The sequence below is a fragment of the Mytilus galloprovincialis genome, chromosome 2 (assembly GCF_965363235.1).
Source record: "Mytilus galloprovincialis chromosome 2, xbMytGall1.hap1.1, whole genome shotgun sequence".
Classification (NCBI taxonomy): Eukaryota; Metazoa; Mollusca; class Bivalvia; order Mytilida; family Mytilidae; genus Mytilus; species Mytilus galloprovincialis.
Genome location: NC_134839.1, coordinates 40,128,033 through 40,143,229, shown reverse-complemented (window position 1 = coordinate 40,143,229; position 15,197 = coordinate 40,128,033). Strand labels below are relative to the sequence as shown.

At 30.9% G+C, this 15,197-nt stretch overlaps 1 protein-coding gene across 1 annotated transcript; it reads right to left on the bottom strand.

Moving 5' to 3' along the window:
- Window positions 1-2,149: 2,149 nt before the first annotated feature.
- On the bottom strand, window positions 2,150-15,057 carry LOC143063588 (proton-coupled zinc antiporter SLC30A2-like). The gene is made up of 7 exons (XM_076235804.1): window positions 14,561-15,057; window positions 11,069-11,215; window positions 9,418-9,574; window positions 7,988-8,285; window positions 7,396-7,507; window positions 6,688-6,822; window positions 2,150-5,555 (listed from the first exon to the last, which is right to left on the bottom strand). The coding sequence occupies exons 1-7, from the start codon at window positions 14,982-14,984 to the stop codon at window positions 5,416-5,418; spliced, it is 1,413 nt and encodes a 470-aa protein (XP_076091919.1). The 5' UTR covers window positions 14,985-15,057; the 3' UTR covers window positions 2,150-5,415.
- Between the last annotated feature and the right edge of the window lie 140 nt (window positions 15,058-15,197).

Genomic DNA, 15,197 nt, shown 5'->3' with positions numbered 1-15,197 from the left:
GTCTGATTTGGTCTGTCTTATTTTCTATTAATTCCTGTTCTCATTTTAGTATATAATAACTGAATCTTGAAATATGTATCTTATTATCAAATTTAACAATTTACATAGAAAGAAGGGATGGGAGTGGTTGTAATCTGGATTCCCTAAAAATAAATTAATCTTGACATCTCACAAAATAAACAGTGAATACTGCAGTCCCAAAAAATGAAATCATCCATTCTCCAGTCCAGATAAGTGTAAATTCCAATCCCCAAAAGTGTAAATCCCAAATTTCAACAAATATAAAAGCCCTTCATCCACTTCTTAAAAAGGTCCTTCAGGCCTTGTAGAAGAAGGTAATTGCAAGAATTTATTTCCAAAATGTTATGTCTGGAACATCATATTTTTGTCTTTATCCCAGCTTTATCCAACATTACATACCAATGACCTAAATAAGAACATTCATCAATCTCTGTATTACTTAAAATTCACTCCTGTCTCCGCCTGTCTCTTAATTCCCAATCACATTACAAATTTACATAAAACACTTATTAAAATTCAGTATTACATAACAAAAAGATGTGACAGGAAACTAACTGCTCATTGTCAATGCAATTATATCTCTAGAGAATTCAATTAGATGATAATTATTCAATGATCAACAGAATGGAGAAATCAATAGAGTAAAATGCATTATTAACTAATTCATGATCTTTAAATGATGCATACAAATACAGAAATCATAAAATCATAATGTACTGCTCTATAAAAAGACTGATAGTTAATTGTTAATAACAGTTTATTTTCAAAATAAAATTATTCTTTATACAATATAAAAGAACGACCATTTAAGGTGGTACCCAACACTTTCACTAAAAATAATTTGGCTCGTTTAATTTTCATAAAATTTTGTCAAAGTATTTACTTTTCTTCCTAAAAAAAAATTTTGAACCAACCGTTTTGTCAGAAATATTACACTGGTTATATAGCAATTAAACAGAAACCAATTTTGATCATTGAGAAGCTTAATATTCCTTTTACAACACAAAGTAATTAAAACGTTTAGCTGACTTTACAGAGTTATCTCCCTGTAGTGTTAGGTACCACCTTAACTTGCAGGGGAATTATGGTTTTTTCCTTAAAAATATAATTTCTGACTAAGACAAAAAACCCATACCCCCTCCATCGCCCACACCCTTGAAACTAAATGATCGATCCTGAAGACCAATCTCATATAGCTACCTATGATATAAAAATTTACCCTTACTGTTATGACTAAAAATTCCTGTGATGTTACCCATTTTATTGTTGCTTTTCTTCATCATATCTCTATAAACAATACAATATAGCACCAACTGAATCAATACGAGACATCTAATCACAACAAGTAAATAAAATTATATATTTAAAAATCTATCAATCAATGATACATATTTCATTAAAAACAATTTTTGAGTCTTCCTTGCCAACTTGCAGAACAGTCAATTTATGCAAAAGATTCCGAAAATAATTTTAGAATATAAACTGACTAATTTTTTGTTAAAATAATATAGATAAAATACACTGTGCACCATTTTTAACTTGAACTTTATAAAATTTCCATATTCAGTGAACCATGAAATCTGAGACAAAACCTTTACTTGGAATATATATAAAAAATGTTCACATCCTAATGAATTCAACTGTGAACTAAGTTTCAAGTTGATGTGTCCATATATTTATGGTTAACTACCCAAAAACCAAATCTGTAACCTGATGTAGGACAGACACACTGATTAGAAAGTATGTCCCCCTACTATCATGAGCAGGGAATACACAATTTATTACATTATACAAAAGAAGGGATAATAATAATGTAATCTAAAACATTCATCTGCTCTCATCTGCAACCAACTCTAACTTGTCTTTTTAATAATTATAGTGGCCATATGCATATAGACATGTTTCTAATTTCTGTTTTATGAATGAAGTGCTGTGGTTGGCCTGGGGTAATTTTGGGGCAGTTTTTTTATATGACATTATAACATCAAGATTTTTGCTTTGTGGCATCAAATTTGCAAGGGAACAATTGGCTTTTGGCCATTTTATCTTTTAAGTCATACATTTTCAGTGTTTTGCACAGTTTGCTTAAATGATTTCAATTCATTTACAATTGAATTTCAAAGCAATATAAACAACAAACAAGAGTGCACACACTGAAATGTCTCGCCTTCTTTACTAATCATTGATATTATGTTGATAGTCCTAAGTATAAAGCTTTATTACAACTGTCACATAAACTTAACATTAACCAAGATAGCTAAACAAAGACCAATGAACCATGAAAATGAGGTCAAGGTCAGATGAACCATGCCAGGCATGTACAGCTAACAAAAGTTCCATACAACAAATATAGTTGACCTATTACTTATAGTTTAAGAAAAATAGACCAAAACACAAAAACTTAACACTGTGCAATGAACCGTGCAATTGAGGTCATGGTCAAATAAACCTGCGGGACTGACATATAGATCATAATATATTTCCATACACCAAATATAGCTGACCTTTGGCATATAAAATTAGATAAAAAGACCAAAACTTAAAAACTTAACTTTGACCACTGAACCATGAAAATGAGGTCAAGGTCAGATGACATCTGCCCGCTAGACATGTACACCTTACAATCATTCCATACAACAAATATAGTAGACCTATTGCATAAAGTATGAGAAAAACAGACCAAAACACAAAAACTTAACTATAACCACTGAACCATGAAAATGAGGTCAAGGTCAGATGACACCTGCCAGTTGGACATGTACACCTTCCAGTCCTTCCATACACCAAATATACTAGCCCTATTGCTTATAGTATCTGAGATATGGACTTGACCACCAAAACTTAACCTTGTTCACTGATCCATGAAATGAGGTCGAGGTCAAGTGAAAACTGTCTGACAGGCATGAGGACCTTGCAAGGTACGCACATACCAAATATAGTTATCCTATTACTTATAATAAGAGAGAATTCAACATTACAAAAATTCTGAACTTTTTTTTCAAGTGGTCACTGAACCATGAAAATGAGGTCAAGGACATTGGACATGTGACTGACGGAAACTTCGTAACATGAGGCATCTATATACAAAGTATGAAGCATCCAGGTCTTTCACCTTCTAAAATATAAACCTTTTAAGAAGTTAGCTAACGCCGCCGCCGTAGCCGCCGCCGCCGCCGCCGCCGCCGCCGGATCACTATCCCTATGTCGAGCTTTCTGCAACAAAAGTTGCAGGCTCGACAAAAACTCAGTACTTGATTCTTTTACAACCTTTTGGTATTACATGTACTGGCAGTTTTCATTATCATTTCACAACCTCCTACTAGATCTAAACTTACTTAATAAATTTTCTAACATGTCAAATACCATTCCTCGAAATTTGGTAATAATGGAAAGAAGTTATTTTTTTTAAAAAATCACAATATTTATAGAATAACTAATGGAAGAATTCAAATAGAGAAAAATATTCAACAAGTGATTGAACAACACATTAATTCACGAATGCGCATAGCACATGAGTTAATTATCAGTTTTGTTTGGTCATGAGTTGAATATTTTTCGATATTTGAATTCTTTAATTAGTTATTCTTTTTATTATATTGGCTTTTTTAAAAGAAATTAATGTAAAACTTGTAAGGAACTATATCTTTTTTTCTACGCATTCACATTTTGTTTTGATTCGCCGTTATCGACGTCTTGACAACGCCTATTGTCGTATGACGTCAAAGAGTGAAATAACCATGTTAATTTCACATGTGAAATTATCGGTTTTTATTTAACTGGGAAATCAATGTAATTCATTGCAACCAATGTAATAATTAGCAATATCTGTACATTTTTTGTATGATGATTGACAATGGCAGGGTTCTTGCTAAGGATTTTCCAGGGACTCATCATTTTTAGGTATCATGAGTCCAACAGCAAGAAGAAAATATTTTATTGCAATATAAAGTAATATTTTAGTCTCCATTTCCTAACAGAGCAATGAAATGAAATCAAATTCAGATCACTTTTAAACTTTTGCTATAAAATGATGATATTTGTGTTTAATTGTGTTCCGTTTATACAAAATATTTCAATCTTGATGCATCTGTGGACTCACCAGTTTTGAAAATGGTGAGTCCAGACAGATTTTGATGAGTCCAGGACTCATGGACTTGCCTTAGTGAGAACCCTGCAATGGTCTCATGTATATGAATGTTTTGAGGTTTATCTTGTGTTATATTCCTCAATACTGAACATAAACAAGCTGGTTTTTTTTTATTTCAAAAAAGATTTTTTCAGATAAATTGGAAGCAAGTAATACTACATGTAAAAATATTAACAATAATTAATAGTCAATCAATTTGTCTAGTTTAAATACTTTATAGAAATATGCAATGCTAATAGTAATTACATAAGGACAAAGCAGTATGCATGTCTTCTACAAGAATATAAATTCTAACTAATTACAATTGTCATATAATTGCTGGTTAATAAAATAAAGATATAAATATACAAGTACAAATAGATTCCTTATGTCCACATATAATTGTGGCAGATCCATGATTGTCAGAGGAGGGACAAGTGTGTAACTATTTGCAAATTGACTTTATTTAAGAATCTTGTAACACAGACATACATCTCTTTTATATTTCGTATTTGAATCTTCAAAAACCAAGCAAAGTCTTATTCATATACATGTGTACTTGCATAAGGTCTATTTCTATTCGACACAGCTCATTTCTTATATATATTTCCAGATCAACAATTGTTAACAGACCTTTTCATGTAAATATATCTACTTGAGCAGTTATTATACAATATTAAAAGTTAACAGACCTTTTTTGTAAATATCTCTAAGTGAGCATTTATTATTCATAATACAATTTTATATCAGTTATTAATCATTATTTTTGACAAAAAAAGCTTAACAGAACATGAAATTTGAATTTAGTTGCGTAGCTGCAGTATAGCATTGTAAGAATGTCCTAAAAATAGTTTAAGCCATTTTTTTTTTAATAAGAATTTTACTATTATCACTGAGTTTGTGGGGATCTGCCATTCTCCGGACCCCTTCTTTACTATTTATTTCCAATAGCTGTGCCACTAGTATTCATTACATAGTTACATTATAAGATTTACCAGAAACATCTAAAATTGCACACATATCTTTCACTGCGAACTGCTCAATTTGCATTTAATACGCAAATAACTCACTGGGAACAGTTGAAATTTTTGAAGCACACAGGTTTAATACTAAGTTATATATAATACTTGGAACAGCTCAAATTTCCTTTCACAGGGAACTAAAACTGGGAACAGCACTTACTGCCTTACACTGGTAAGTCACACTGGAAACAGTTCAAATTTGTCTTACACATGTATGTAAGTCGCACTGGAACAGTTCAAATTAACTTACACAGGTAAATCACACTGTGAACAGCTCAGATTATGAACATGTTTCTCTATTTGAATTGTCGTCTGCCTGAAGTCATATTTCTTCTGCAGCATCTGGTTAGCTCTTTCTAAAACACTTTGATGTTCCTCATTTGGACCTACAATATAATTTCATACTGATTGGTGTTAAAGATTCCTATTTTCAGTAAATCATGTGATTCTTCATAGTGCTTTATTTTGCATTTTTAGCACATACATGTAATATTAATTCTGAGATTTTATGGTCTAAACATTTATAAATCACAAAAAAAATAATGATTAAGGATGTACACCTCTGAGGAGCCAAAAAATTCTAGAATTCAACTTTCTTTCTTAACCTGATTTTTTTGATTTACAAGACTGTAAAAAAATAATTGGTAGAAAAAATCATATGGTGGTGCACTTCTCTTAAAGCTACGGCATTTGAAAGTACTCAATTTTGATGATTTTCCCATTTTTCATCAATTTTTACCTAGTATTTTACCTATTTAAAAAAATCACAGTTCCACAATTAAACTTTTTGTCATACTTTCAATAAAAATGAAGTGGACCAAACTATAGGTAGGTGTTGATATAAGAAAGTTTTATCATATTTTGATGCTTTTTTGTGTCAAATTTACCATGCTGTCAATTTTGTAAATTTGTGATTTTTCTCTGTTTTAATAACAAAATGAATATTTTTTCAACTTCTTTGTTATAAATGATTGAAAAAATACATATCTTAGAAATTTGAAAAGAAGAAAAGGATGTGGGATGTGCATGTTTCTGGTAAAATTATTTCTTGTATCCCTCACCCATTTTCTCAAAATTTTGGCTAAAACAACTGACTTGATTGGTAACAAAATTTGAAAAATTGATTGCTCAGAAACTACTCATTGTAAATACACAATTTTTTCACAAGCTTAAGTTTGATTTTAACATTTTTTAAATTCATTGATATTTTCCATTTGTATCAAATATTTTGGAAATAATTCCAGAACGAGGCAATCGTGTTATCAATTTTTTTGGTCTTTTTTTCGAATTGCATTGTAAACTAAGTAAAACTACATGAACTTGCAATTCAACATTACATCTCTCCCACCTCGCCTTAATAAAATACTATAATTCTATAAATACTGTCATCTTTCACTTAACCCTAAATCAAGAGTGTACGAAAAGAATACTAAGCGTATGTCATCCTAAACTTCCAGAAAAAAAACCATTGAAATGGCATAATGTTTCATCTAATCACTGAAAAATCATAGAACTTACCAACTGTCAGATGAACAGACATTACATTTTTGTCTATAGTCAGGGACCATATCAATAATGTATGAGCTGATTTGACACCCTCCACTCTCTTTAAATCTTCTATCACAGTTTTATAACACACATCTCGTGGAACTCCTATAATTATATAAATATTTTGGCATAAAAATAATTCAAAAACGGGTTTAATTTTAATTTTAATTAAATTTTTCATGGTCTATTCCATAAAAGGAAAAAAACACAGTATCTTATAACTTATTTGTTAGGGATTTAAAATGACATAATTCAGTGAATTATCTGATCATGTCACATTTATGACCGGAAATGTGTTGATGTTAAAGGCAAAAGTTTGGGTCATAAAGATCGTGAATTATGTAAAAATGACCGAAAAAGCCTTGAAAACTAAAAAGTATATGACCGTTTCATGCTTTGCCCAGTCGGACTTTTACCGGACATTATACAAATGACCGGAATATATGACCGTTTTGGAAGCCCTGGTCATAAGAAATTATATTAATTTTAATCATTACATGTGCAAAATGTAAAGTATCTTATGCATGTGTTGAAGCACAGTAATAAAATTATCTTGCACCAGATGCGCATTTCGACAATACATGTCTCTTCAGTGATGCTCATTGCCAAACTATTTGAAATTCAAAGCTTATATAAAAGATGAAGTGTACTTATTGTGTGTACTGTGCACAGACTTACCTTCCATCATGACTCGTAAAGTATCTCGTAGCACAGTTATTGTTGTAAATATCACAAGCACAGAAAATATAAATGTACAAATGGGATCTGCTAACTTGTATTTAGGGTCTTCCTACAATCAAAAGAGTATAAAAATTATATTCAAATCTTATAGCCAATTTTAACTTAAGTGGATAATGCAAAATTATAGATTTACATTGAAAAATATTTGATAATCTTATTATTCATTGGAATTGGAAATACATATATGTGACAGTTTGAAAAACATTTCCTCTTATTACTACAGCTGCAATGTGGAGAACAAAAAATAATTTTTAAACTCATTGTTGAAGTCTTACCTTATACAGATAAAAGAGAGACCACTTGTAATTCCAAATTTTTGTTCTTTAAAAAAAGCTGTTTTATGCGACTCCAGGTTGCTTGTATTGACCACTAGCTACATGTAGGTACATGTATGATTTTTAAATATAATATTGTATCTACATTTAAGGTATGCCAGTCTCATAAATTGGATTTTCAAAGTCTTCCCTGACAGCAAGTACTTTTAAACATAATAGAATTACAAATGCATTTTACAATTCAACTCACATACCGTAAATTTAATTATGAATGATGCTATAAGAACTCCCACACTCTGTATAATGTCACCTATCACATGTATAAAGGCAGCTCTGACATTTATATTTTTATGGTGTACATGTTTTGGTTTATCTGCGACTTGAGATTCCAGTTCAATCTCCTGCTCATGATCAGATCTATCATCTATCAGAGGTGTATATGAATGTTCTGTCCTACTGTGGTGACTGTTACGTTGATGACTGTGTCCATGGTGACCAAATGATTGTCCTTGACTTTTACAACATACTTCAGAATGAAGAACAATTCCCATTCTACAAACAATTAAAGAAAATTTAAATAAAACTTAAGTAAGGCTTCAAAGTAAGTTTATGGTTCAAATATGAAATAAAACTATTTACTGAAGATCCACTAAAATGATAACCTTGTGATGTCTCTTTTCTTGTGATGTTCCTTGTATTGTAGGGTTGCTGTCATAATAACTTTCACCTGATATCATTTATCCAATTTAAAAATCTTACAATTACACTGTACCAATATATGTAATATGTAAACACACTCAGCACCCATTTCAAAGATAAAACATTTAATTTACTAAAACTGAATATTAAACAGAGTACAATTTACATATTTAAAACAATATGAGAAAAGCTTTTGCACTTAATTACTTCATTCAGTATAAAAATTAGGAGATATGGCATGTGTGTCAAATGATCCCAAATGTGCACCCAAAATCATCAGATGTTCTTAACAATTTTAGTCAATGTACAGCTTTGTTCCTTAGTCTACTGTTACACCACTGTCCCAGGTTAGGGGAGGATTTGGAACCAGCATACATGTACATGTTTAAACCCGCCAAATTTTGTATGTGCCTGTCATGTCAAACCTCTAATCTGTATGATGTTATTTGAAACCTCAAATCTGTATGAAATCAAGTCACATAAAAAAAATATCTATGTGAGGTATATGTATATATATTAAAGTGAATATGATATGGCTTTTTAAATATCGCACACCATATCAACCCCCAACCATTATCATCCCTGTAGCAGAGCTCTTGGGATTAAATTGGTGACTCAGGTTGATAGGATTGTGATATTGAAAAAGCCATATTATATTCTCTATATACAGTAAGCTTTAAAAGACATAGAAAGTTATTGTGCATAATATCAATATCATCAAAAGATGAATTTGTAAACTGGAAGTACTGTGGATTCATTTATTTTTTTGTGGGTACCAATTTTCTTGGTTTGAGTAAAACTTGCATATTCGTGGATATTTAATTTCATGGTTTGGGCAAAGTCTGCATATGTTCCTTTGGAAAATTTTCAGTTCGTAGAATACTTAAATTTGTGGTGCCCCTGTACCAATGTGTACCTGCAATATCCATGAAAATTAGGATCCAACAAATATCAATGAATTCACAGTATAAGTTATCATACTCACACAATATTAAAGGCTACACCCACACTTGCAGTAACTAGCATTTCATTAGGATTGACATTTTTATAGTGATTGTGCTGTATCCTTTCCACCGCCATATAGCACAGAACACCAGTCACTAACCATATAATGAACACACTGAATAAAGCACCTATAACTTCTAAAATGGAAAAGAAAAAAAAATCAATAAACTGCATTACATTCATATATATACAAAATGTTTACATAATTTATGTAATTTCTTTGTCATTTGGTCTCTTGTGGAGAGTTGGTGGAGAGTTGTCTCATTGGCAATCATACCACATCTTTTTTTTTATATATATTATATATATGAGAATGGATTTTTTTACAAATTTAAACAACATTGTAACAGTGTAACATGTGCATTTCATGATTGATGTCTGTATTCAATAATAAATGTTTTGGTTCTGTAATTGAACATTAGATTTTACATGTTTTAGTGTTTGATTTAATTGTATCATTAGAGCACAAAATCCATTGAAACAGAAGCACAAATAAATTAAATAAAATTTATAATTCCATCTTTTATAGTAAATCTCAAATTTAAAGAATATGTGTATTTTACAGGTTTGTTGTTTCCAATTGCCATGAATTTAAAAAATTACAACAGATGTTCAAAATGTGAAAATCTATTTTAATTTATTCATTTTAATATACAATGTAACTTGATGACTATATTTTCATCATTCAGGTATATTCTTTGACATATTCCCCCTTTTCATTCTAAATTTTATTGAATGCATGACTTTTGCACACTTAAATCTGGTTCAACCCTACCACATGTTGTGCCTTAGTGACTGTTCTAACTCAGATCATGTCTTAACCATGTGTTGTTTAGGGTTCTTACTAAGGAATTTAGACTCATTTTTTTTTTTGTCATGGCAAGTCCAACAGTGTGAGGTTGAATTTTATTGCTACACATGTAGTATTTATAAGTTCAGTCTCAGGATTCTAATTAAGGATTTTTCAAGGGAGAGTCCGGGGACTCCTCATTTTTGGCCATGTTGAGTCCAACAGTAAGAAGAAATTATTTTATTCAAATATCATTTATTATTTTAGTCTCCATGACCTAATTATAGAGAAATGAAATGACATCTTACTCAGGTTACTTCTACACTTTTTCTATAAAATGATATGTGTATTAAGTTTATACAAAATATTTAAATTTTGATTCATCTTTGGACTAACTAGTTTTGAAAATAGTAAATCAAGACATCAAGAACTCATGGACTCGCCTAAATGAGAACCCGGTAGTCTCCATGACAAAACAGAGGAAGGAAATGACATCATTATTTAGATAGTTTTTAAACTATTAATGCTATTTTTATAAAATGATGATATACATTGTATGTACTCGGTTGATGCAACTTAATACATTTTTGGACTATTAAACCAGTATAAAATGGTGAGTCCAGACAAATTTTCTTGAGTTTTGGACTTGTGGATTCACCTTAGTGAGAACCTTGGTTCTTCATTTTTGTTTGGCTTTGGTATATATGTACATTGTTGAACATCTATCATGTCAATTTTGTGAAAGGAGGTTTTCGGTTCGTGTGTTCTGTTGAAACATCTGTTCAACATTTTTGGTTATTGTTGTTATCCAATTTGCTTCTTATACTATAAAGCTTCTAACCTGCTCTATGGAAGCCAAACGACATGGTCTTGGTAGCTGGTTTCTTGGACAGATACATGGCTAAAAGACTAATGAGAAAACTTATCAGATCACTGGCCAGATGAAGAACATCAGTAAACAAGGCAAGGCTGTTGGATAATACCCCTCCTGTAAAAAACAGATTTTTGTTATTAACATGGTAAAGACAAGTTTAAACTATACATCTATATATAAACTTTCAATTTCAGCAATACTGAAATAAGCAAGTGGTTTTTCAATGTTTTATTCCCTGAAAATAAGAAGGTAAAAAGCATTTATGCAGATAAATAAAATATATACATGATATATAAATGTACAAAAAATGTACATGTACATGATGTGTAGCATTTTTTATTGGCACTGTCTTTGTTTTTATTAAATGATTAAAATACAGAAGCAAGCAAAATCAAAATAATTTCAACACTTTTTCCATGTTTTTGCTTAAAAAGTTTTGAGTCAACATTCATGTATCATATGTAACATTATTTTTATATATATGATATATCTTCCAAAATTTAGTCATGTTAGTGTAAGTTTAAAGAACTAAAAATCAATTTGCTGGTACCCTACATACATGAACATTTGTTCTTTATGTCATGTTGTGCCAACTGTTATATAATGTATTAATTTATTCTCCATCAGGCATCATGTGCATACATGAACATGTACATAAAAAACTTTCTCATGTTTTACATGTTTTATAAGAATAAAGGAAATTATAAAAAAAAATGTACATCATGTACAAATGATGTACATGTAATAAAAAAACCTACATCAGATTTAAACTCAATTTCAAATCAAACAGTTTCACATTAATTTTATAACTATTTTGTTTTTAACTAAAAAAGGGATAACAGCAGCTGTAAGATTAAAGAAATAAAATCACTAAATATATATCATGTATATGGATCCAATAAAAGTTAAATATATATACATTATAGTTCAAGTAAATTTTGCATTTGAAACTTAAGCATGTTAAGTTTTGGACAGAAAGAATAACAAGAATGTGTCCATTAGTACATGGATGCCCCTTTCACGCTATAATTTTCTATATAATCAGTAGAATATGAAATTAGGGTTAAAACTCTAAATTGGCATAAAAATTAAGAAGGATCATATCATAGGGAACATGTGTACTACATGTACATGTACATGTAAGTTTCAAGTTGATTGGACTTCAATTAACTTCATCAAAGACTACCTTGACCATGTTGACCAAAAACTTTAACCAGACAAACGGACACACAAACTGGAATATGATAATGGCGCTAGGTGAGGAATAAAAATGCATTTCAGCTAAGTACAATAAATGTAAATGTTGTGTATACATCATGTACATTGTACATGTAAACATGGTAAATGTATCATCATGATTATACAGATAATTGACAATAAATTTTAAACTTATAATTTTGTTCTCTACATGTAAATGTTTATATAGATCCAATGTATTGTCATGAATGCAAGTTATTTGCATGTAGTTATTCATGATGTTTATTTGGATATGGGACAACTTTATCAGACCTGGTCTCAGCTTGGACTTTCAATAAGTTAACTTGGATTTTCTATACAGTCAACTACCTTTTAGCTAGGCCTTGCATGATTTAGTCAAGTCTATTATGCAAACTAATTTAAACATTTAAAACAAAATAAAGAAAGTAAAGGCTGCTTTAAAACAAAATGTTTTATTCATTTGTTTAAACCATTATTTGTCACAACATTTTTTAAAGACGGGTTAGTTGTATTTATAAGCATGATAATTGTCCTTCTTCTTCTTCTTCTTCTTCTTTAGTTACGGAATACCATCAACTTTTTGAGGATTACTTGCCGGCGCATGCCTGTATGAGGTCGTTTTAAGTTAATTTCATTTTTTTTTTATTACTTTTATATTTTATCTATGAAATTTACAATATTTTAAGTTTCAATTTTTACATTTTTTATATATATTAATTCTATAACTATAAGATAAAAACAATAAGCACATTTAGTTCAGATGAGAATATGTTTTAAGGAGCACCTCATGAGTGAGTGCGTCCTAAAAGTTGTCTGTAGAGGTTTGGTTTGAGATATCGGGTGGTAATTTGTTCCAATCTTTGATTGTTTGGCTGAAAAAAGAAAATTTAAAGGTGTCGATCTTTATTACACTGAAGTTGTCTGTATGTCTGTTAATTGGTAGTTCTTGTTCTAGACTGGCTTTTTATGAGTATATCTTGCGATGGTATTGCAATTTCATTGTTGATGACTTTGTGCAACATTTGGAGTCTGGTTTTTAGTCTGCGTTCTTGTAAGGATTGCCATTTTAGATGTTCTATCATTTCAGATACACTGCTGGTATTGTGATATCTGTTGTAAGTATATCTTGCAGCTCTTCTTTGTACTTGTTCCAATTTATATATATTTTCTGAGGTGTATGGATCCCAAACTGTACAGCAGTATTCTAGTTTTGGTCTGACTATTGTTTGGTAGGCTCTTTCTTAACTAATTTAGAATTTATTTTTAGATTACGTCTGATGAATGCTAATGATTGGTTTGCTTTTGTTGCTGATTGTTGAATATGTTTGTTCCATTTGAGGTCTGAAGAAAGTGTAATGCCTAAATATTTTGCAGATTGAACTTGTTCTAAGATATGACCATGCATGTTGTAATAAAAATGTATTTGTTTTTTCTTTGTTGATACTCTAAGGATGTTACATTTGTCCGGGTGGAAAGACATGAGCCAGTCTTTCTCCCATTTTATAGCTGCTTCTATGTCTTCTTGAAGCTTTATGCAATCATTTTGGCAGGTTATAGGCTGATAGATTATGCTGTCATCTGCAAAGTGTCTTATTTGGCAGTGTTTAAGATAGTCTGGTACATGTAGGTCGTTTATATATATGAGAAAGAGTATTGGACCTAGTACAGTCCCCTGAGGAACACCTGATGTTACTGGAATTATGTTAAAAGTTGTGTTTTCGAGGAGTACTGTTTGGGTTCTATTGAAGAGGAATAAATCGATCCAATTAATTTCTTATCAGAGATGCCATAGTGTTTTAATTTGTAAAGTAGGAGTTTGTGTGGCACTTTATCAAACGCTTTCGCAAAGTCCATGATTACTAGGTCAGTTTGAATATTTTTGTCGTTGTTTTGAGCAAGTTGGTGTACAAGAGAAATTACTTGTGATTCACATGATCTTTTAGATCTGAAGCCATGTTGTAGTTCATACAATATTTTGTTTGTTTCTAGGTGTTTCATCATGTTATCCTTATAGATGGTCCAGAATTATCTCTTTTGTAGTCTACAATACAAGGTAATCATGGTAATAATTGCCTTCTTGCCATTAGGCCAAAATGGCTTATGCCCCCTTTTCTGAAGAAAAAAAAAGTTATATGTACATTTTGTACTGTAACATATACTGTACATATACATGTATGCATTCCACAATTGCATGTGTGTGCCCAGATTCTTAAAGAGGGTTTAGTGCTAATTAATACAAACCAACAGCTTCTCCAATCATGAACATAACACACAGGGTACAAACAGCAATCAACTGATTTCTCGCAGTTTTGTCATTGTTATTGTTATCATTGTTATGGCAGTGCCATTGGTCCAACAATGGGCTGTCACTGTCCGACCGATCAAACTGGACTGGGACAGCCAATTGTTCTTCATGGTTTGAAATACTCTCTCGACCAAAGCTGGAGTAGCCATTACCAAGGTCAGAAATATTGTCATGATCTTGATTGTCTGGAATGTGGTTTATAGAATTTGTGTTGGAAGACTCCTTTTCTGTTTGAGAAGGTTGGAAATCCACTAATAATTCTGATGTTAATGACACTGTGTTATTGTGAGTTGATTGGTAATGATTATGGTCTTTGTTTCCACCCTCAGCAACATCATTGTAGCTGCTTACATGAGTCATCACAGTATCCAAGTCAAATATTCATATCAATCTGACATATATTCAATTTCGTGACAGTCCTACAGGAAGTGTTGATTTAATGTGTATGTCATGTGATTTCTTAAAAAAGAAAGTCTGAAGACCGAAATGAACACTAACTTTTGTGTGTTCAAAAAGTAAAATCAAGATTCACAATTGTTTTACTCTCTATATATTATGTATAGTTATATTTTT

Coding starts and splice junctions, on each gene's coding strand:
- LOC143063588 (XM_076235804.1), bottom strand. CDS start 14,984: ATGACTCATGTAAGCAGCTACAATGATGTTGCTGAGGGTGGAAACAAA. Junction 11,216..14,560: donor CATGATTGGAGAAGCTGTTG/GTTTGTATTAAT, acceptor TGTTTTTTACAG/GAGGGGTATTATCCAACAGC. Junction 6,823..7,395: donor TTTACGAGTCATGATGGAAG/GTAAGTCTGTGC, acceptor ATATAATTATAG/GAGTTCCACGAGATGTGTGT.